The sequence below is a fragment of the Heptranchias perlo genome, chromosome 2 (assembly GCF_035084215.1).
Source record: "Heptranchias perlo isolate sHepPer1 chromosome 2, sHepPer1.hap1, whole genome shotgun sequence".
Lineage (NCBI taxonomy): Eukaryota > Metazoa > Chordata > Chondrichthyes > Hexanchiformes > Hexanchidae > Heptranchias > Heptranchias perlo.
Window position 1 is genome coordinate 62,902,920 of NC_090326.1, and position 21,579 is coordinate 62,924,498.

General features: G+C 41.2%; 1 protein-coding gene across 1 annotated transcript in view; it reads left to right on the forward strand.

Moving 5' to 3' along the window:
• The window catches only part of LOC137333636 (A disintegrin and metalloproteinase with thrombospondin motifs 16), a 208,233-nt gene that overhangs the window by 171,362 nt on the left and 15,292 nt on the right, over nucleotides 1–21,579 (forward strand). Inside the window, exon 18 of the mRNA XM_067997884.1 lies at nucleotides 3,183–3,309. Within this exon, the coding sequence (XP_067853985.1) occupies nucleotides 3,183–3,309 (127 nt within the window). The remainder of the gene's footprint in view (nucleotides 1–3,182; nucleotides 3,310–21,579) is intronic.

Genomic DNA, 21,579 nt, shown 5'->3' on the forward strand with positions numbered 1-21,579 from the left:
AGGAGCGTCTTAAAGGAGGAGAGAGAGGTGGAGAGGTTTAGGGAGGGAATTCCAGAGCTTAGGACCTAGGCAGCTGAAGGCACGGCTGCCAATGGTGGAGCGATTAAAATCCGGGATGTACAAGAGGCAAGAATTGGACGAGCGCAGAGATCTCGGAGTATTGGAATATTGGAATTTCAACATTGATTTAGGTCAATTAAATAAATGACAGCGTTATTTATATGACCAGGAGAGAATGGCATGATATTCCTCTCCAATGCACCTGGATAATGCTCGATTGCCTGGCACAGTGGAGAGGAAAAAGGGGCTGAGCACATGGTCTGGATCTTTACCATTTTTATGTTGCTGTGGGATTTCTATATTACAGTATAATATTGTAGTATATTCTCAAACTTTGTAGCTTTGTGACACAACACAGATATGGCTTTACATGTAAAGTAGCCAGCATATGACTGTACATCTGGGAAGGGGAGAAGAGCAATGACAGAGTCAAAAAGCTGGCCTTAATAGAACTGTAGAAAATTGTCATAAATGGGATTGGTGCTCCTTTGTCATATAACTTAAAACAAAAGAAGTTTAGTTCTAATGAAGGTATTTGTGTGCATGTAAAAATATTACGTCTGTAAGCATGTCCTATCTACAAAACCTTACTTCCTGTTGTCCCATTTTTATCACACTTTTGTGTCAAATTTTTCTCATAAATTCCTTTGACCCCACTTCACCTGAAGACTACACTTGGTCTTGACTCCCTGCACAAAGAACATGTAGAGCCATTATTGTTTTTGCAATTGGAAGCAAAATGAATGTAAATACAGTCATCTTTCATAGAATCATAGAAAATTTAGGGCACAGAAGGATGCCATTCGGCCCATCGTGTCCACACCGACCGAAAATTAGCCACCCAGCCTAATCCCACTTTCCAGCACTTGGTCCGTAGTCATGTAGGATACGCCACTTCAGGTGCACATCCAGGTACTTTTTAAATGAGTTGAGGGTTTGTGCCTTTCTGCCTTTCGCTGTAGTCTGCTCTTTTAAACAGGCACTATCTTCATGAAAAACTTTAGCAAAGCTCTATTCTATATGCATTCATGGAATGGCATAAATTGCATTGAAGCTCTTCATTGCATGATTCACACATAATGTTGTGATGAGATTGATTCATGACATTTCTTCTCTCCCTTGCCCCCAAGAGAAATCTTCCTAATAGTTTTATATGAGGATAGTGCCCTTTTAAAAAATATCCAGTTCATCTTGAATGTTTCATGAAGTGAACAAACACATTAGCTATGTCACTATCACAATGGATATATTCATTTGAAAATGTCAAACATAATTTCACCAATTAGCAAGCTGAGCACAGCGCATTGCTAAATAGATACTAAATATTTTATAAAGCAAGAAATGATTGTGTGATGGTATAATATCTGATTTGATAATTAATGTAAAACATTTATTTGAGCACAAGATTTCTGTCCCCTTCTCTTTCTTTGTAGATGGTGAAATACTGCAAGTACATTGAAATATTGGCCTGCATTTATTTATCTCTCATTCTCATTCTGTCCTTTTCCCTCCCCAGTTTTGTAAGTAGTTTTGTCCCATCTGTTAGTTTTTCCCCATCTGAGATGGGAATGAGGACTAGGTCCAAGCTTAATAGGATCTTAATAATGGGTCTGTGGCAGGAGCACAAGATGGCAAGAGTTCATTCCAGCCTGAGACTGTGCCCCGCCCCCCCCCTCACACTATTTGTCTCCATAGAGAGCCCATCTGTTGAATGTAATTTAACATTAACTGAACATTTTGAGTACTACAGTGGCATAAATGAAAAGTTCTAATTACAGATCAGCTCTGATCAAATTGTGTTTGATCAAATTTTTGGTATGACCCAATGTGTTTTGAATGTGATCGGAAATTTGATCTTAACAAGGACTGAACCCATCATTTTTTTTCTTGTAAAATTAAATTAATTTTTTTTTACAAATTCCTTATTTTTTCCAATGAGTATCCCATAGTTCTTTAATTCTGCTTTGTGATATTGAACTGTTTATTAAATGCAGCTATTTCGAATAAGCAGACTGAATTGATTATAATTGAATTGAAGAAAAAAGATTCCATTGAAAATAACTGCATGAATGAAGAGTAAAATACTTAAACAGGTAATGATTTGCACTAAAAAAAATGTAACCAGAGAATAGTGACTAGAAAATGGTTTCTTTTATTTATTTAAAGTACTCGAGTGACCTGAAATAAAAGTTATACATTCTATCAGTTCAGTTTTGTATGATGATTCTTGTTTCAAAAGAATTCCCAACTTGGATTCAGACTGAAATCTGCTTTAGTTCAAGTTCTCAGATGAAGGAAGAAAAAGAAAGAATTTTACCTATCCTCCTGGAAGAGTGTAACAATTCAGCATTGTTCACAGAAATAGGAAGATGAAGGCTAATGTTTTACTGGACCCTTTTACTGAGAATATTTCAATTGCTTCTAACAATTAAGGTGACTTCGGTTTCCAAAAAAAATTCCTTTAGAATAGTTCTAAGCCTTGTCAAATAGAACCTTGCAATTAAGTGGCAAAATTGCATCTTATTGTAATTTGAATAGATGTGAAAGGAAATAATGGGTGATTATAAAGCTGCAGATGTAATGTTGATATGTAATCTGTGTTGTTTTCTCCAGCATTGCCTTGCTCTAAATACCTGTCCTTTTGCAATTGCCTTACTCTGGACCCCTATCCTCTCTGCCAATTCCCTCTTAGAGCTTGTCACCTCCACTGTTGCCTTGTTTTGGCACCTATCCTCACTGCCACTCCCTTGTTCATGGTGCCTGCCTGCCATTGCCTTGATCTGGTGCCTACCTTTTCCTTCATTACTTTGCTGTTCCTGTCTACCCTCTCCACCATTGCCTTGCTTTTGGTTCCTGCCCTCTCCACATTTATCATGCTATTCTCTCAGTCACTGTCATACTCTTGATATTTGATCCCTCAGGTACTTTCTTGCTTTTATTGTTTTGTAAAAAAAAAACTAAGATTGTGATCCTTTTCATTGTAATGAGAAACATCCAGGCTGTTGATTGATAGTTAATGGTTTATTTAAATTTACAGAACAGCACATGATGTGGCTGATTCTCTAATTGAATGCATTAATGTTTTGATGAGATGTATAAAAATGTGCTTTTATTCACTGTAGGTCAGATGACAACAAGAGTAGCATGTTACCGTGATCTTCGTGCACAGATAAACCTCTCTTTCTGCAACCCAAGGAGTCGACCAGCTACTGGAGTGATCTCTTGTAATGTCCAGGCTTGTCCTGCTAGGTAAGAGCTTAAAGTACTAAAATAATTTATTAACTGAAGTTTTAAACTAATTTTTGATTTTCTTTTTAAGGCAATTTAAATAACAGATGGTTACATCTTAAAATTTGCAAGTACCAACTTTCAGTAAGGCCCTTGGGGACTTGCCACGACAATACCCCTGCCTGTCAGTGTGTGATGGTGCATGTAATTGAGTTTGATGATGACCGTAGATATTGTAAAACTTGGCATTTCTGTGATTAAAAACGTGAGCTTTTTTATAATTGGTGAATGCCACTGAATAGCATTTACTGCTAAAGTATACTTTTATAATAGACCATTATTACTATACGTTGTTAACCTTTCCTATCGAAAAGACTGAAAAGAGTTGTTACATGAAAGATTTGCAATGTGAAAGTATTTAATTTTACAGTAACTGCATGAATGAAATTGGGTGAGGTGTTGCATCGTCGTAGGTCCAATTGCTTATTAAAGGATATATTAGCAGTTGGAAGATGGGTGGGAGGAGGAAGGAAATAGTATTGAAATGCATTAATCACAGTGTTATGAGCTCATTTTAAGCACTCAGGCCGTATGGTTGCATGCTTTAATTCCTCCCACAGTCCTCCCTGTGGTCTAATGGTAGTCCAACTCGTTTCCTAAATGTCTAATACATTGTACAATTTGCAAGTACAAAGTATATAGTTACATTATGGTAAAGTCACAAATACATTTTCAAAACAGGTCATTTAACAAAGGAACAATGCTTCACATTTTGGATTATAAAGTAAGTGGTGCACCATGCCAAAAACTAATAAAGACTGGCTTTTGGCATCAATTATTTGTCAGTATTCAATACTGTGACTTTCAGTAATTAACAAACTAACTTCGGAGAAGGCGATTCAGTACCAGTTACAAATTCTGATGCATACACATTGCTAAAGATCAGTGACTAATCTCGATACCTTTTTTCCTCCTTCAAGTATGGATTTCCAGCGTTCAGATACATCATTAGTATTTTGAAGAGGGCAGTTCATTTTATTCTTGGGTCTCTTCGGCATCCTTGTATATAAAAACTTCCTCTACATTTTTTTAACCAAGGAATTACAAATTTATGTTCTTTACCTTCTACAGTCATGATAACTGTAGAATGTACATAGAAATGTGATTTCTCCGTTCCATCTTTCAAATACACAGGCATGCACGCAGGACATATTTTTGACACTCCTAGTGAAAGTTTTTGCTCAGATGAATTTTTTTTCATGTGTATTTTTTGATGAGTTTTCTTGCACTCGTCAAAAATGCTAGGGAATGGGTCATCTACTTTGATATTTGTCACACAGTATTAATGTGGAGCACTCCCAGGTCATGTACAGCATGGCAATGTGACTTAGCTCCAACCTTTTTAGAGCACTGTGCATTTTTCCCACTAATAATCCAACCGACCTTGTTGCCTCTGAATTAAGACATGGATAAACGGGATGCTCACTTTATAAGGAAAATTTGCTGGAAATTGATTTCCCTCAATTCATTCTTATTAGCCATTCTGCTGGCTCAACGGGATGACCAGAGTCCATCTGTCAGCTTTGGTAACGTAACTGCTGATCCTTGTTAAGATTTTGTGATTTTGCAGCTCTGCATTTCAAGTTAAGCAACTGTATCTTGCAGTTGACTGAAACGCTTTTTGGCTCAGAAGATTGACGAGTCAGGAAGTTTTGCAAACAAAACAGTTAGCTGTGACCTCTATTAGGCAGGACAAATCTGTTTCCACCAAAGTAACTGATAAACTGTTTCTATGTATACCAGTTTCAACTGAAATCACTGGAGGTTCCATTAGCTCCCGCCAAAATACACTACGTCTGGATTTACCCTGTTCCTTATATCCTGGAGTAATGCATGCAGTTGTTCATTGGTGCCCTTAATTTTCATTTTTCAGACAAAAATAAGTCTCATGTGTGGAGGCAAGCTATTACTTTTATCTTCTTTGTTTTTTTAAATCCATTTTGGTACAGTTTCATTGTGTTCCAGTTGTAGACACACCTTTTATTCAGAGATCCAGAATTGTTGGCAATCCTCGTAGCAGTTAATGTATAAGTCAATCAGTCTGCAGCTCACCCTCTTAAAAGTTCTTTGGTAACTCTAGATTTGATATTAAGTTGGCAGAGAGGTCATAAAGATGATTAGTGCAGGAACTGGAAATTTTACTGCAAATTGTTTCACTAGAAGGTACAAATCTAAGGATGCGGTTAAGGCAAGTTGTTGAGGCAAAGTAATCGGGGCTTTATTCTGTGTTTACTTGTCCTGGCAGTGCTTATTTTGAAACATGTACTGTTCAGTGTACAGTTACAATTGCTTTATTTAAAGTATGCTAGATCGTCTCTCACAGCATTGTTCATGAGGCTGAGAAGTAAGTATGAAGATGGCACAAAGTAAGGCAGAGAGCCACTCTCATCCAAGGGCCAGACCCCATATGCAAGTATGAGACACAGGAAGTGTGTGACAGGTTGGGGTTGAAGCACTGACAATGTTGGGAGCAGGTTATGGAGGTAAATTACTACTTACTTTATTTTATATATTTGCTGGGCTGGCTGTACAGATTGAAATGGAGAACTCTCATGGTAGCTGAAAGTGAGGTGCTTTTTCTTTTTCTAATTGGTTATTTTTCTCAGTGGTATCGCTGAACCAAAAGTTCAGACTGAGAGAATACTGAATCAATCAGAAAGCTCAAACATGTGCCATGAGGTTTATTTTAATCTTACTTGCCCAGCAGAAACTGGGCGGGAGGGCAGTTAAATTGAGCAAGTTACTTAACCACCTAAAGTAGGTGGGAACCTCATAAGTTTATGCAAATCAGTGTCCTATTTCGTCAGTATGATTCCGAAACTGTTTTAACCAGGACCTACCTGAGTGGGGAAGTCGCCTCTGATTTTTGCTAGGCAGAAACAGGTCTACAGTGGTCTACAGCAGACAGAAGAGGCCCTTCAGGAAAGTCTAAAATTGTCCTTTGTGGAGCCAGGAAAATCAGGAGAAAAACAAGGAAAGTTGCGGCCTACCTACCCGGACCCCCCCGTTCCCTCCTGCGAAATCTTCCTGTAAAAACCCCTCCTTGCCACTTACCTGGAAGCTGTGAGGTGGTCCAGGGCCACCCGACCTTTGCCTGCCGGCAGCTGCCCTACATCTGCTTTACACGCATTCTGGGCGGGAAATGAACCAGCGGCATTTAAATGAGACCTGACAGTTAAAAACGTCATAGCCTCCCGCTGTCTCCACAGAGTGGGAAATTAACTCACCAGAGCGGTTTCTTGCCACCCTGCTCCGAGTTAAAATCCAACTCCCTGGCAGGAAAAATCAGAGAGCAAGTTATTATCTTAATGGCGTGAAATTGGAAAGTACTGCAGTACAAAGGGATCTGGGGGTCCTAGTGCAAGAAAATCAAAAAGTTAGTATGCAGGTGCAGCAGGTGATCAAGAAGGCCAACGGAATGTTGGCTTTTATTGCTAGGGGGATAGAATACTAAAACAGGGAGGTATTGCTGCAGTTATATAAGGTATTGGTGAGACGGCACCTGGAATACTGCATACAGTTTTGGTCTCCATACTTAAGAAAAGACATACTTGCTCTCGAGGCAGTACAAAGAAGGTTCACTCGGTTAATCCCGGGGATGAGGGGGTGGACATATGAGGAGAGGTTGAGTAGATTGGGACTCTACTCATTGGAGTTCAGAAGAATGAGAGGCGATCTTATTGAAACATATAAGATTGTGAAGGGGCTTGATCGGGTGGATGCGGTAAGGATGTTCCCAAGGATGGGTGAAACTAGAACTAGGGGGCATAATCTTAGAATAAGGGGCTGCTCTTTCAAAACTGAGATGAGGAGAAACTTCTTCACTCAGAGGGTAGTAGGTCTGTGGAATTTGCTGCCCCAGGAAGCTGTGGAAGCTACATCATTAAATAAATTTAAAACAGAAATAGACAGTTTCCTAGAAGTAAAGGGAATTAGGGGTTACGGGGAGCGGGCAGGAAATTGGACATGAATTTAGATTTGAGGTTAGGATCAGATCAGCCATGATCTTATTGAATGGTGGAGCAGGCTCGAGATGCCGATTGGCCTACTCCTGCTCCTATTTCTTATCTTCTTATGTCCTAGTGTCAGACAGTGACTATAAGACACACAAATGTATTTTAGTGATAGATTTGTATACACTTTCTTTATGAGCTAAAATTCTGTAGAAAGTAGAATATTAAATATAAAGGCAACATGTAAGGATAGGCATGTGTAGGTTATTAAATAGAATAAGCGAGTTGGCATTATGTAGAATTATATAATATTGAGCTAGAGTTGTTAGGTTAAAACACACTTCAGAAAGACACACAAATGTAGCAGACAGGCTTTTAGCTCATCGGGGGGAGTGTGAAGAAGTAATGTCGATTGCAAAATGGACTCCATTTAATGGCAATAGGGATATATGGCATTATCCCATATAAACCCAACAACAATACCATGGACTGTTATGCAAAATGCACTGGATGAAGAAGAACTGTGATGACCTCTAAGTGCAAGGTAACAAGTTGGATTTATTCAATACAGTAGCACATTTTGCTCAATTTACAAAATGTGTTTTCCATTTCCACTTGTGATGCGGCGATATGGTTTGATATTTTCAAATGATATCCAACAGCATCAATACTTTTGTTTCTTTCAGCAATGAACTAAGCAGTCAGGAAAGCAATGCAAATCCAAGGGGGTTTCTCAAATCAGCCAAACTTTTAGGCATTGGGAGTTTTTTAGGGAATCACATCAGGTGTTAGAAAGCTTCCTTCAATGTACAGTGATATTAGTCATCCTGATATAATTTTGAGAATGGGAAAGTTGGAATCGCAAAGGGAGAAACTTTGAACTTCAAATTAAGTTTTTACATCTCCATCCATAACATTAGTTTTCAAATTTTGTCAACTTGGCTCAGCTGTTGCCTCAATGTTGCCTTGGAATCGACTTAAACCCATAATCTAGGTTGACAATTCAATAATGATGGAGTGCTGCATTGATAACACTGCTATCTTTCAGTTGAGATGTTAAACCATGGTCCCAGCTGCTTATTCCATTGGTTCAGGTGCAGGTTAAAGATCCCATGGTGCTATTTGGAAAAAAAAAGGTCGCTCTCCCAGTATTCTGGTCAACATTCCTCCATCAGCCAACACTACCAGAAATAGATTAGCTGGTCATCACAGTTTGTTGGATCTTGTAGATACGGAATGGCTGCTCACATTACAGTTACTCAACTCCAAAATTAATTTACTGTGTGATGAACTTTGAGAAGTTTCTTTGTGATACAGCACTATATAAGAGCAAGTCATCTAAAACTGAATTAATGGTCTCTTCAATAATAAAAACAGAAAATGCTGGAAACACTCAGCAGGTCAGGCAGAATCTGTGGAGAGAGAAAGAGAGTTAACGTTTCAGGTCTCCACAAATGCTGCTGAGTATTTCCAGCATTTTCTGTTTTTATTTCAGGTTTTCAGTATCCACAGTATTTTGCTTTTATCATGGTCTCTTCAGTTTGGTAATAACCATTCAGAACGAGGAATAAAGAAAGGAAGGTATCTGTTAATTGTTAAAATGGCCCAATGGCTAAAAGAACACTTTTAGTGAGTTTGCCATGTGTAAGGTAACAGAATTTTACTGCAAATGTTACTTGTTTTGGCAATCGAAATGTTTGATTAATGGCATGCCTCCAATCAGAAAAAAGATGCAGGTGCATTGAAATCTCTCTGATATGTATAGTGGTAATGGCTGTTACTGGCTTAGAACAAAAATCCAGAATATTTTCTAAGGAGTCTTCTTGACTGTAGTGTAAGATTGAGTTCTTCAGCAAACGTTTATGTTTATTGAGATAAAATAATTTATAAATCTTGCCAATAGCTTTTCAAGGAGCGACAAGAACCCTAAATCTTTTCAAATCCTCCTCATGTTAATGTAATTTACTTGATGTGCCACCTTTAGCTTCTCAACCGCACCTTGATTAATAATCTTGAGTTACTTCTCTGAATACGGCTTTCACAGATGCCACAGTTAAAGCATTATCTGTACTGATTCCATTGCTCCCAGCCACTGTCTCAGGATGACCCAGACTGTTCACAACCTCAAAGTCCTATTTGACACTGAGCTGAGCTTCCAACCTCATATCCTCTCTATCACAAGGAGTACGTATTCCCACCTTCGTAAACATCGGCCATCTCCGCCCCTGCCTCAGCCTATCTGCTGCTGAAATTCTCATCCATGCTTTTGTTACCTCCAAGCTTGACTATTGCATCCCCCACTCCCTTCACCCCACTGTTGGCAGCCGTGCCTTCAACCATCTAGACCTTAAACTTTGGAATTTCCTCCTTAAACATCTCCACCTCTCTCCTCCTTTAAGACCCTCGTTAAAACCTATCTCTTTGACCAAGCTTGTAGTCATCTCTCCTAATATCTCTTTGGCTCGATGTCAATTTTTGTCTGATTATGATCCTGTGAAGTGCCTTGGAACATTTTCCTATGTTAAGGTGCTATATGAATGCAGGTTTTTGATGTTGTAGTAGTTCACAAAGCTATCTTTTCCTAAGGCTAAACATTACTATTAACTCACCGAACACAGTGTTCTGTCTCTTGTTGCATAGATGATTATTATTGCTATCATGTTGATGGTGTCACTGAGTATAGATCCAGTCCCAAGATTGTTCAAAAACTTTAATTCTGTGGCAATGGTAAAGTGGCCTGTTTGCTGTAATGATGTCCTGTTCAATTTCCTTTATTATAAACAAGCTCACCAACTATTTTTTTTCAAAGTCTCTACCCTCTCCCCTCCCCACCACCATCCCCATGTAGCTTCTCTGTTTGCTTTTCTTTGTTTCATTTCTTTTCGTATGGTTAGGTTTGAAGTTTTGACTGATTTAAGTGTTAATATAAATACACAAAAATACAGAACTGCCCCTCCTCAGATGTCCACGGTGAGATGGAAACATTACATATGTGCAGTGTCCAAAAGTAAACATTGAACAAATTCTTTGAATGCTGATAAATGTTTTCTGACAAATCGGTTCTTAATGGTAAGCTTTGTGGTGAGCGCAGCTTTTGTGGTCTACTTCTGACTGGTATATTGTGGCAGCAACCCAGCTGTCTGGATCTGTGGGTGTAAGGCACTAGAAATTTAAAGCACTTCATGTGTCAGATTACTCTCAAGATTCAGAGCAGTTAGACTAACCAAATCCTCTGGGCTCCAAAACGCTGCAGGGTGTTGAAGTGCTGTAAGTCCAGGAGTTCCTAAAGTGTGAACACAGTTAAAAATGTATCAGCAGCTGATATGAATAGCATTTATTGGCCAGTTTTACTAACTGGCGTCAGCCATTCTGGCTTATGAAGGGTAATGGCTGGTAGCCAACATGTATCTACCTTTCCCCATCCGATTACCTCATTAAGGTTCATCTTAATAACCAGACTAGACAAACTGTAATGTTCTGGTCATCAGACTGGAATGCATGATTCTCAGTGTCAAGTTTCAGCCTTGAACATGCCTCCATCACAAAGTCAGCAGACTGAGTGGTTCCCATTTCTTTTAACTGTTACATACCAAGTTCCTCATTTAGAAGCATTTCTAAAAAAAAATTGTAAAATACTTTATCGCTATTTTTTCCATTTTAAAGTTGCAGTAATTTTTTTGCACATTCCAATAAAATAGTTAGAAAGTACAAGCTTTTCAAATACCTTCTTTAGGTCCTCTTTTTCCTTCTGCTCTCTCCCAACCCCCCTTCCCTTCCTGCTCCCCCTCCCCCTGTGAATTCAAGAAATCCACTCCTAGGCTTCTACTAATGTTACTCTGTAACTGGCTGCGTGATATGCAAGAGCATCCCACAGCTCGTTTTATCCTCTTGCCTTTTACTTTCCATCTCAGTGAAAAACTGCCTGTCCCAGGAAACCCAGCTAAGACCCTGAACTCCAGGTGGGGAATTATGAGTTCTCTGATTGAATTTCTCTCCTCACACTGGAAGTGGGTCAAGGAGGAACTTCTGTCCACCACCTTGACCTCACTGTAACCCCATCTTCTTGGGGCCATCTCATTATCTATGCAGGGCGGGATCTCTGCCGCCAAGAGGGTGCCCTCCACTGGTGTGGGAGGAAACTTTGGGCAGTGCTGCAGCGAGATCACCGCTGCAGCAGCAGAAGAGACAGGGCTAAATTTAAGGGGACATAAGACCTCCCTGCCATCGCTTACATGCAGCTGGGTGGTGAAGGGGAGGCAAGCGAACTACCTGCATAGGCAGGCGATGAAAATTTACGTCAGAGCAGGGATGTGGCGGTAGGTCTCCATGCCCAATTTTCCCACAATTTCCGCCCTTACACCGTGTGATTTGGGGTGATAAAGCAGAGGAAGATCTAAACATAAACCTCTATCCACCATTCTGTGGTACAGTGCATTCCTAATTATATTGAAGCCATATGTGAGTGTGTGTATATATATATATATAAAATATATATATATAATATATATATATATATATATATATATATACACATACTCACGTATGGCTTGTAGGAGTGTATATAGGAGTCTATATATATAAAGACAAGGCAGAAGCATTTGCAACCATCTTCAGCCAGAAGTGCCGAGTGGATGAACCAACTCGGCCTCCTCCCGATATCCCCACCATCACAGAAGCCAGTCTTCAGCCAATTCGATTCATTCCACGTGATATCAAGAAACGGCTGAGTGCACTGGATACAGCAAAGGCTATGGGCCCTGACAACATCCCAGCTGTAGTGCTGAAGACTTGTGCTCCAGAACTAGCTGCGCCTCTAGCCAAGCTGTTCCAGTACAGCTACAACACTGGCATCTACCCGACAATGTGGAAAATTGCCCAGGTGTGTCCTGTCCACAAAAAGCAGGACAAATCCAATCCGGCCAATCACTGCCCCATCAGTCTACTCTCAATCATTAGCAAAGTGATGGAAGGTGTCATCGACAGTGCTATCAAGCGGCACTTACTCACCATTAACCTGCTCACCGATGCTCAGTTCAGGTTCCGCCAGGACCATTCGGCTCCAGACCTCCATTACAGCCTTGGTCCAAACATGGACAAAAGAGCTGAATTGCAGAGGTGAGGTGAGAGTGACTGTCCTTGACATCAAGGCAGCATTTGACCGAGTGTGGCACCAAGGAGCCCTAGTAAAATTGAAGTCAATGGGAATCAGGGGGAAAACTCTCCAGTGGCTGGAATCATACCTAGCAGAAAGGAAGATGGTAGTGGTTGTTGAAGGCCAATCATCTCAGCCCCAGGACATTGCTGCAGGAGTTCCTCAGGGCAGTGTCCTAGGCCCAACCGTCTTCAGCTGCTTCATCAATGACCTTCCCTCCATCATAAGGTCAGAAATGGGGATGTTCGCTGATGATTGCACAATGCTCAGTTCCATTCGCAACTCCTGAAATAATGAAGCAGTCCGAGCCCGCATGCAGCAAGACCTGGACAACATCCAGGCTTGGGCTGATAAGTGGCATGTAACATTCGCGCCAGACAAGTGCCAGGCAATGACCATCTCCAACAAGAGAGAGTCTAACCACCTCCCCTTGACATTCAATGGCATTACCATCGCCGAATCCCCCACCATCAACATCCTGGGGGTCAGCATTGACCAGAAACTTAACTGGACCAGCCACATAAATACTGTGGCTACAAGAGCAGGTCAGAGAGCTGGGTATTCTGTGGCGAGTGACTCACCTCCTGACTCCCCAAAGCCTTTCCACCATCTACAAGGCACAAGTCAGGAGTGTGATGGAATACTCTCCACTTGCCTGGATGAGTGCAGCTCCAACAACACTCAAGAAGCTCAACACCATCCAGGACAAAGCAGCCCGCTTGATTGGCACCCCATCCACCACCCTAAACATTCACTCCCTCCACCACCGGCGCACCGTGGCTGTAGTGTGTACCATCCACAGGATGCACTGCAGCAACTCGCCAAGGCTTCTTCGACAGCACCTCCCAAACCCGCGACCTCTACCACCTAGAAGGACAAGAGCAGCAGGCACATGGGAACGACACCACCTGCACGTTCCCCTCCAAGTCACACACCATCCCGACTTGGAAATATATCGCCGTTCCTTCATCGTCGCTGGGTCAAAATCCTGGAACTCCCTTCCTAACTGCATTGTGGGAGAACCCTCACCCCACGGACAGCAGCGGTTCAAGAATGCGGCTCACCACCACCTTCTCAAGGGCAATTAGGGATGGGCAATAAATGCCGGCCTCACCAGCGACGCCCACATCCCATGAACGAATAATAAAAAAGTATATATATATATATACACTCCTAGTTATTTACATTTTGTTCTAAATAGTTCATGGTGTTTCAACCAACAATGGTGCACACAAAAAATGCTGGAATCAGAAAAGCCAGCCTACCTGTCGAGCCTAAACTTATCAGAGCCAATTTAGACCTAATTTTTGTCTGCAGGCACTGTCCAGGGGCAATTTGGGCAAAGCACATGAAGCCAAACTTCCTGCTTGGACTAATTTTAATATTTTTGGTGAGCACTGGGCGCACATGAAAATACACTGTTGGACACGAGCAAGAAGGGAAGAGGAATCTGGGCACTTTGTAGGCCTTAAAGGCAGCAGCAACCTTAAAGGGGCAGGTACTATGGGAACCCCATGAGAGAACCTGTTTATAGGAGCAGGACTTTTGTTTTGTCAACTTCTGTTGAATAGTGGTAAGTTTTTAAATCCACTTATGTTGGCCAGAAGCTGTAACTTGCATGTCTTTGGTCTTCACATTTATTTAAATGCACCATCCCTTGTGAATGTATTTGTGCTGCTGTGCCTCTTCTACAGTCTGTTTTGGAAGGCGTTGGTAAAAGGGTAGCACCATGGTGCAAAGTAGTTGGTGAAGTAACAGGGGAAACAAATGTGCAGAATTATGGTGTGGGATCAGGAAGTGGATACTGGTATGAATGTGAAACTTCTTTGTATTCAAGGTAGAATAAATTCTGAGTCTAATTTTCCTGCCTGTACAGGAAGTTCTGTAGTATCTGGCACCCCTGCTTCAGAGCAGATTAAATTATATGCCTAATTTTGTAATAAGAAATCGCTTTGATTCTTTTGTACTGAGCAATTTCCCCAGGGTTATTAGAATGGAAATCAGCCTACTAAAGTTAAGACTTGTAAAGTAGAATTTTCCTTATTGTTTGTGCCACTTGAATGGCATTAATAGGGTGGGCAGAAGAGGGGAACCATTTAGGGTCCTGAATCCAAACCCAATTTCTAGCCAGCTAGATTTGTTATGAAAAGCGACAGTGGTCCAGGGAAGTGCCTGGTCATAATGACTGAGTGATGTCATATGTTATAGTTATCGCCCTGGCAACATGGGACACCAGGAACAGCTGTATGCAAGTGGGGTCCAGTTTTGCCAAGACGGGCACAACAGTGTCCAGTATTTAAATACTCATACAAGGACTGCCAATGGATTGAGGCACAATGGACAGCGTTCGCTAATGATTGCACAGTGCTCAGTTCCATTCGCAATTCCTCAGATAATGAAGCATTCCATGCCTACATGCTGCAAGACCTGGACAACATCCTGGCTTGGGCTGATAAATGGCAAGCAATATTTGTGCCACACAAATGCCAACAAGAGAGAGTCTAACCACCTCCCCTTGACATTCAATAGCATTACCATCACCGAATCCCGCCCCCCCCATCAACCTCCTGGGGGTCACCATTGACCAGAAACTCAACTGGACCAGTCACATAAATGCCGTGGTTACTAGCGCAGATCAGGGCTGGGTATTCTGTGGCGAGTGGCTCACCTCCTGTCTCCCCAAACCCCCCCACCACCCCCCCCCCATGGCAAGCTCCCAAGCTGGTCAGTTGGACAGACACGATGCCCATCTCACCCAGTTAATGCTGGTGATCCCGCCTACAGGAAAATCTAAGCTGTATTACCATCACAGAATGTGGTGGTTCCCATTAGATATCATGGAGCTAATTTTCACATCAGCAAATTTGAATATTCGTACTGATGAGCCGATTATGTCATTTAACATTATGTGCAAGAATCTCTAAACTTGACCGGAAATGAATTTGGTCCAAAGCAGGACTCAGACAGTAGAGGTTTTACCTCTCCCAGGAAATGGCTTGGCTGTGTTGGGGAGGGGGGGAGAGGAGCGGGGAGGGATGGGTTAGATGGTGGGCAGGGCACGTTCAATGGACCAACTGATCTTTTCCTGTCCTTTTTTATATGTTCATCTGTACTGCTCCTGTGGATGGTTTATGTCAATCTCGTATATGTTCTTGGTGATCGGCACCTCATTTTTTAATTTTCTGATCTGGAATGAGGAGGGATGATAAGAGAAATGCAAACATAGTCAGTGAAACAATAAGTTACTTAGGAGTTAGAACAGAAAATGCTGGACATCCACAGCAGGACAGTCAGCCTCTGAAAAAGAAATGATAATTTAATGTTTTGAGTGGGACCTTTTCATCAGAACCGTTTCAGAGTTACATCCGAACTGCCATGACTCTAGTTTTATACTTTCAGCAATATTAACACCAGTAGTGTTGAACAGACTTGTATAGGTGTAGAACTTGAAATGCCAGCTCCATTTGGTACCAGCTATGTTCTGATTGTGTTTGGCACTAGGCTAGCAGCTCGACAGGTGTTTTTGTGCACGAGGGAGCAGTTTGCTGCGATGCAGCTGTCCATAAAGCTCCTGTTGAGAAATGTGACCCATAGTTTTACACTTTTTACATAAACATGTCAAGTTTAACTTGCCCTGATTGGAAGTCAAATGTTATCTGTATGAAACAACTAATAAAACTCAGTCTACAAGAGCTAATTTGCACCTCCGTCATTCAACACATTCAGTAACTTGATTGGCTCTCATGGGTTTTATTCTTGTACGCTGACTCCCCACACCTCCTTTGTCACTCCTAATACCCATTTACGAGCATCATTGTCAGAGGCCCAATGGTAGTCAAATTAGAGAGGGAGCTTCAATGAAGATTTTTTAATATAAAAGCTGTTGCCCATACCCTAGCTCTCATGTCTCCCAAAACTGCTGATATTCTAAAGAAATTTAAATTCAGAAAGCATTGAACTGGGCACTTTCAAAGCAGATGGTTTGAATTATGTAGGAGAAAACTGATTTAGACCATGACCTGCTACCTACTGGAACTTGTTGCAGATTCCACAACATTTCTCTCACAATGAGAAAGTGATGTGTAGAAGTAGCGGTAGCAATTCAACCAGGAGTACAATCCAACGTTCCCTACGTTCTCTGAAGCAGCAGCTTTCCCATCACCACCTTAACACCTAATCCTTAATCCTGTTGTTATATTTCACTGGCCATTATTGTACAGGACATATATATATATTCAATGTGACTGGGCAGTATGCAGCATTACGTAGGGCAAAGATAATTCATTATATGGCCTACAAAACTCTATTGCAACCCCCAGAAGGATCCAGTGCAGCCCCAGATTTCCTGCCCTACTGCTGTTATGAATGGTTAAAGTGAGCAGAAATGCTCTGGAACAGCAGTTCAGCAGTTAAGAAAAGACATGGTCTTCTCTCCCAGCTTCTGTCCTGGCTCCTGCTGTTCCTTCCCGAGTGCTGTCTCCTGCTGTTACTGTCTATCCCACTAATTGCTAATTCCCACTGCAGCTTTCTACTACTGAGTGCCAGCTCTAACTGCTTGCTCTCTCTTTCTTTCTCTGCCTTGTCCTAGCCCTCACTATTTAGTCTCTTTCCCCCTTCACTTTCTCCCTCAAATGTTAACTCCTGCTGCCCAGACTATCTATGTCCTACCATGACAGCCAGCTTCCATCGCTCTGATTCTCTCTTTCTCCACCTCTACTTTCTCTCTGTCTTTCTTTCCTTTTTACTCCCCCTCTTCTATATACCCAAGTGCCAGCTCCCACTGCTCAAGTTTCCAATGGCGCTGTAAGTGAACTGGCACTTGGGGCTGGGAAATCTGGCAAATGTTTGCCAGCAAGATTTGTTTGCCAGAACCAGAATTCTGGATGTGGGAATTCCAGTGTGGATTCATAACTTTTTATGTTATTTAGAAAGAAGGCATTTGAGAGATGATCTTACAGAAGTACGCAAGGCAGTAAATGGTATGGAAAAGATAAATCTGGAATATTAGTTTAAATTAAATTGAGGAAGTAGGACAAGGGAACATAGGTTCAAACTAATAAAAGCTAACTTTAAGACTGATATTGGGAGGTTCTTCACACAGAGAGAGATCAATACTCGGGATGGGCTTCCAGGTAGAATGTTGAAGGTGTATACATGTTTGCTGATGCCCTTACTCATGTGCATAACGCTATATTTATCTATATTAAAATACATCTGCCCATTCCCCCATCGCATCTAGATCTGCCTGTAATCTATTTTTCTTAGATATGGTCCTTACACCCACAAATATCTTTGTATCATCAGCGAGCGTGCAGATTGTTTCCCCAATGCCTTCATCCATATAATTGATAAAGATGGTGAAGAGCAACAACCCTAACTTCAATCCGCGAGGATCCATTAGTGATCAGTCCCCACATAGATCTACTGCCATTAATAACTACTTTCTGTCTGAGAATGCAACCAGTTCCTTATTCAACCCAAACTCTGCCTGCCAATCCCATGGGAATCAAGTTTATTTAGTAGTCTTTTGTGCAGCACCTTATCGAAGGCTTTTTAAAAATCAAGATACACAACGTCGACCGGCCTTCTGGCATCCACAACATGTTGGTGAGACAGGACCTCTTTACCAGAAGCCATGTTCAGATTTCTTAGTAAGCCCTTTTCTGTCAAGGTGGTTATACAATCTATCTCTAATGATCCCTTCTAGCAACTTGCCTATAACCAAAGTCAAACTAATGGGCCTGTAATTTCCAGGTTTTGACTTACATCATTGTGAACAATTAGTCAACTTTTCTGTCAACACACAAGTGACCTTCAAAGTGCTGATTCACCAGATTTTGCACTGCCCAGCCAACTGTAGTACAGTCCAAGTTTTCTGGGCAAGCTTTCCATGTACCAGGAGCCTATTCATATCGGAAAGAGAGTAATTCTGTCTGAAAATTCAGTATGGTCCACCCTCTGAGCTGCCAGTGCAGTCAAGCCTTTGCCATGGGCCAGCTCAACCTCACTTTTGCTATCATCAGAAGATCAGGGCCATTGTGCACATCGGGTGCTCAATTGGCCTCAGTGCCCTATATTGTGTAGAACCAGTGCTTGATGCACAGCAGGGCTACAGACAATAAAGATTGTCCCTTTTGTTTTGACACACCATCACTGAGTTTCTCTTGACAATGTTTAAAGTGGACAGGAACACTCCAGCCCACATAAAATCTCCCTCCCCTGTCTCCATTTAGAAACTAATATTGACAATCTAGATCAGAAAGATAGTTAAACATTCTCAGTGTACTGTATCCAATGCTCAATAAAAACTGTTTATGGCTGTGGTTTGATTCTTTTGGATTTCTTTTGGTGACTTGCATATCAATGTACTCAAGTTCTTCAAAGTATAGGATGACCTACAGACAGGACATCAAGTCTGGTACTGTAACAGTGATGTGATCAATGAAGAGAATCTTAATATGATATTTGTGATGAATTATTTGTACAATGTCCATGTTATCATGGTCTCTATTTCTGTATTATATGTATAATAGCTGTATTTTTGTAAGATGTATACAGACATGTGTGTACTCTTGCATGGCAGTCAGAGGAACTGCAGTGTCTGCAAACATTGCAGATATAAAAATGATTTGGTCATGCAAAGGAGACATCTTTATAGGAGGTGACATCACTCGCATGGTTTGCCTTATTAGTGATGCACACTGGCATTAAAACATTGCTTAAGCTGTCCAGTAAATACCATTTACTGCAACTGATATCTTTGACCGTTCTCATGTGCAGTCTGTGATCTTTGGCCATTTGCCAAATCTTATATATTAAGTCAGCAAAAAAGAACACTTGTTTCCCTAGCTATGAATCCTGTATATAATTCAGTAATAAAGGTAATGTTTACTGTGGGTGAGGGGGGAATGCTGAAAGAGCTTTCGTGACTAGGTTATGACATTTTGTTTTCTAGTTAATAAACACTATTTATAATTGTGAGAGAATAGATCTACTAAATAACCGTGAAAGTAATGTGCACAAGTGCTGACAGATGTTTTTTTGGCTGTCTCAGTGGCGGTTTGAGTTACAGTCTGAGAGTTCCTTACTTCCATTCTCTGCTGAGCTGTGAGCCAGCCAGCTGTCATCAACTTGCTTGCTGCACTAGCACAAGATGGCTAGTTGGGCACAGAATGATGTAATGCAACCTACCAATGGCCGTTGGAGGCCTGAAGCAAGTTCAATGATCTGCATTACAAACATCTGTCCAAACATAGTCACAAAGTGTAAATGGTAAATAGGTCCGTTGCAACATTTTGACAAAACGATAGTTCCACAGCACAACACGCTTCTTCCGTTTGCATAAATAAAAACACCTGGTTCTGCAAGAGTATTAAAAAAAACCCTGCTGGGAGATTTTTTTTTAGAAGATTTGTTTGAAATCCAATCAATCTATGAAGTATCCTTCTGTAACCTCTTCACCCCTGAAATAACTACAGACCATCAATTTTGATTCGTGAATCTAATATTTAGCAAATTATGGCATAGTTATAATACATCCCTATTATAAATATGGCATAGCTTTGTCCCTAAATATCACAAATGGTAGTAGCAATACTCGTACTCGAGGATTATGGTGCTAACATTGCAGGAATCGTATGTTTATGGTAGATGGTTCCGTTGATGACTATGCACAGTGATACATGATAGACATTGACTACCACAAGCATAGCAAAGGAAATTCCTGGGAGTTCTCCCATTGATACTTCTGACATTGCCACTCCTTCCATCTCATGCATCATGTCTACAGACTGGCACAACATTATAGCTTGAAGCCCTTCACTTGTTCTCTCACAGAAGCACGCCATTCTGCCTGTTGGTGGCCAGGGTTTCCCAAGAGTCAATGACCATGTTGTATTGTTTCAGGTGAATCTAAAGTGTGTCTTTGTAGTGCCTTTGTGGTCCACCCTGTTTTCTTCTGATATCCACCATTTCTCCATAAAGCACATGCTCCGGCAACCCTACATCGTCCATCCTAACATGTCCAGCCCAACGGAGCTGAGCATTGATTATAATAGTCTCAATGCCGGTGCTGTCAGCACGTTCCAATACTTCTTTAGTGATCTTGTCCTGCCACCTAATACGAAATAAGGTGCGAAGATGTCTTTGGTGAAACCTATCCAGATGTTGAGTATGCCTTCAATAGAGTGTCCATGTTTTGTGTTCATGCAGGGGATTAGTAAGGACAACCGCCTTCAGTTTAATGGGAATCTTGATACCGTCCAATTAGACAGTCTACCAAAGGCCATATTTGCTCTCTGTATGCAAGCCATCCATCACTTACTTATCAGTCCTTGTATCATTAGATAGTACACTTCTATGATAGGTGATCTCCTTGAACACATTGAGTTCAGTTTTGCCAATAGTGATTGATGGTCTAACATATGGCTTCCCAGGAGCTGGTTGATACATTACTTCAGTTTCCTTCAGACTTAAAGTAAGACCATAGCTACTAGTGGAAACTGAAAATTGATTAAGTCCTCTTCAGAATGCAACACAAGTGCACAGTCATCAGCATACTAAAGGTCTTGTAAAATTTGCTTGGAGTCTTTATTGATTGAACAGCTTCCCTGTTGTATGGATTTGTATCCCAACTCCTACCTGAAGATCCCTCATTGCATCATCCAGCATAGCTGCATAAAAGAGTGGGAATAAAACGGGGCATAGTACATATCCTTGCTTCACATCATTCAAAACGGAATGGTTCAGACAATGCACTTTCAGGACACACTTTGCCATGCATCCAATTGAACAACTGTTTCAGAACCTTCTCCAGACTACCAAATGTCCTTGAAAGTCTCCAATGTCCTGGCCAACTGACAGTGTCCAGAGCTTTGGTCAAGTCAGCAAATTACATATATAGGTTAAGATTTTGCTCCCCGTACTTCTCCTGAATTTATCAAGCAACTAAGATAATTGCAGTGGTCCCTCGGCTGAAGCTGCATTGCGATTCTTGAAGCCTCCTGTCCATTATATTCAGGAGCAGGCAATCGAGAAGAGTTTTGCCAACTATCGATAGAAGTGAGATGCCCCAATAGTTACCACAGTCTGACTTCTCTCCTTTGTTCTTATATACCTTGATGATGG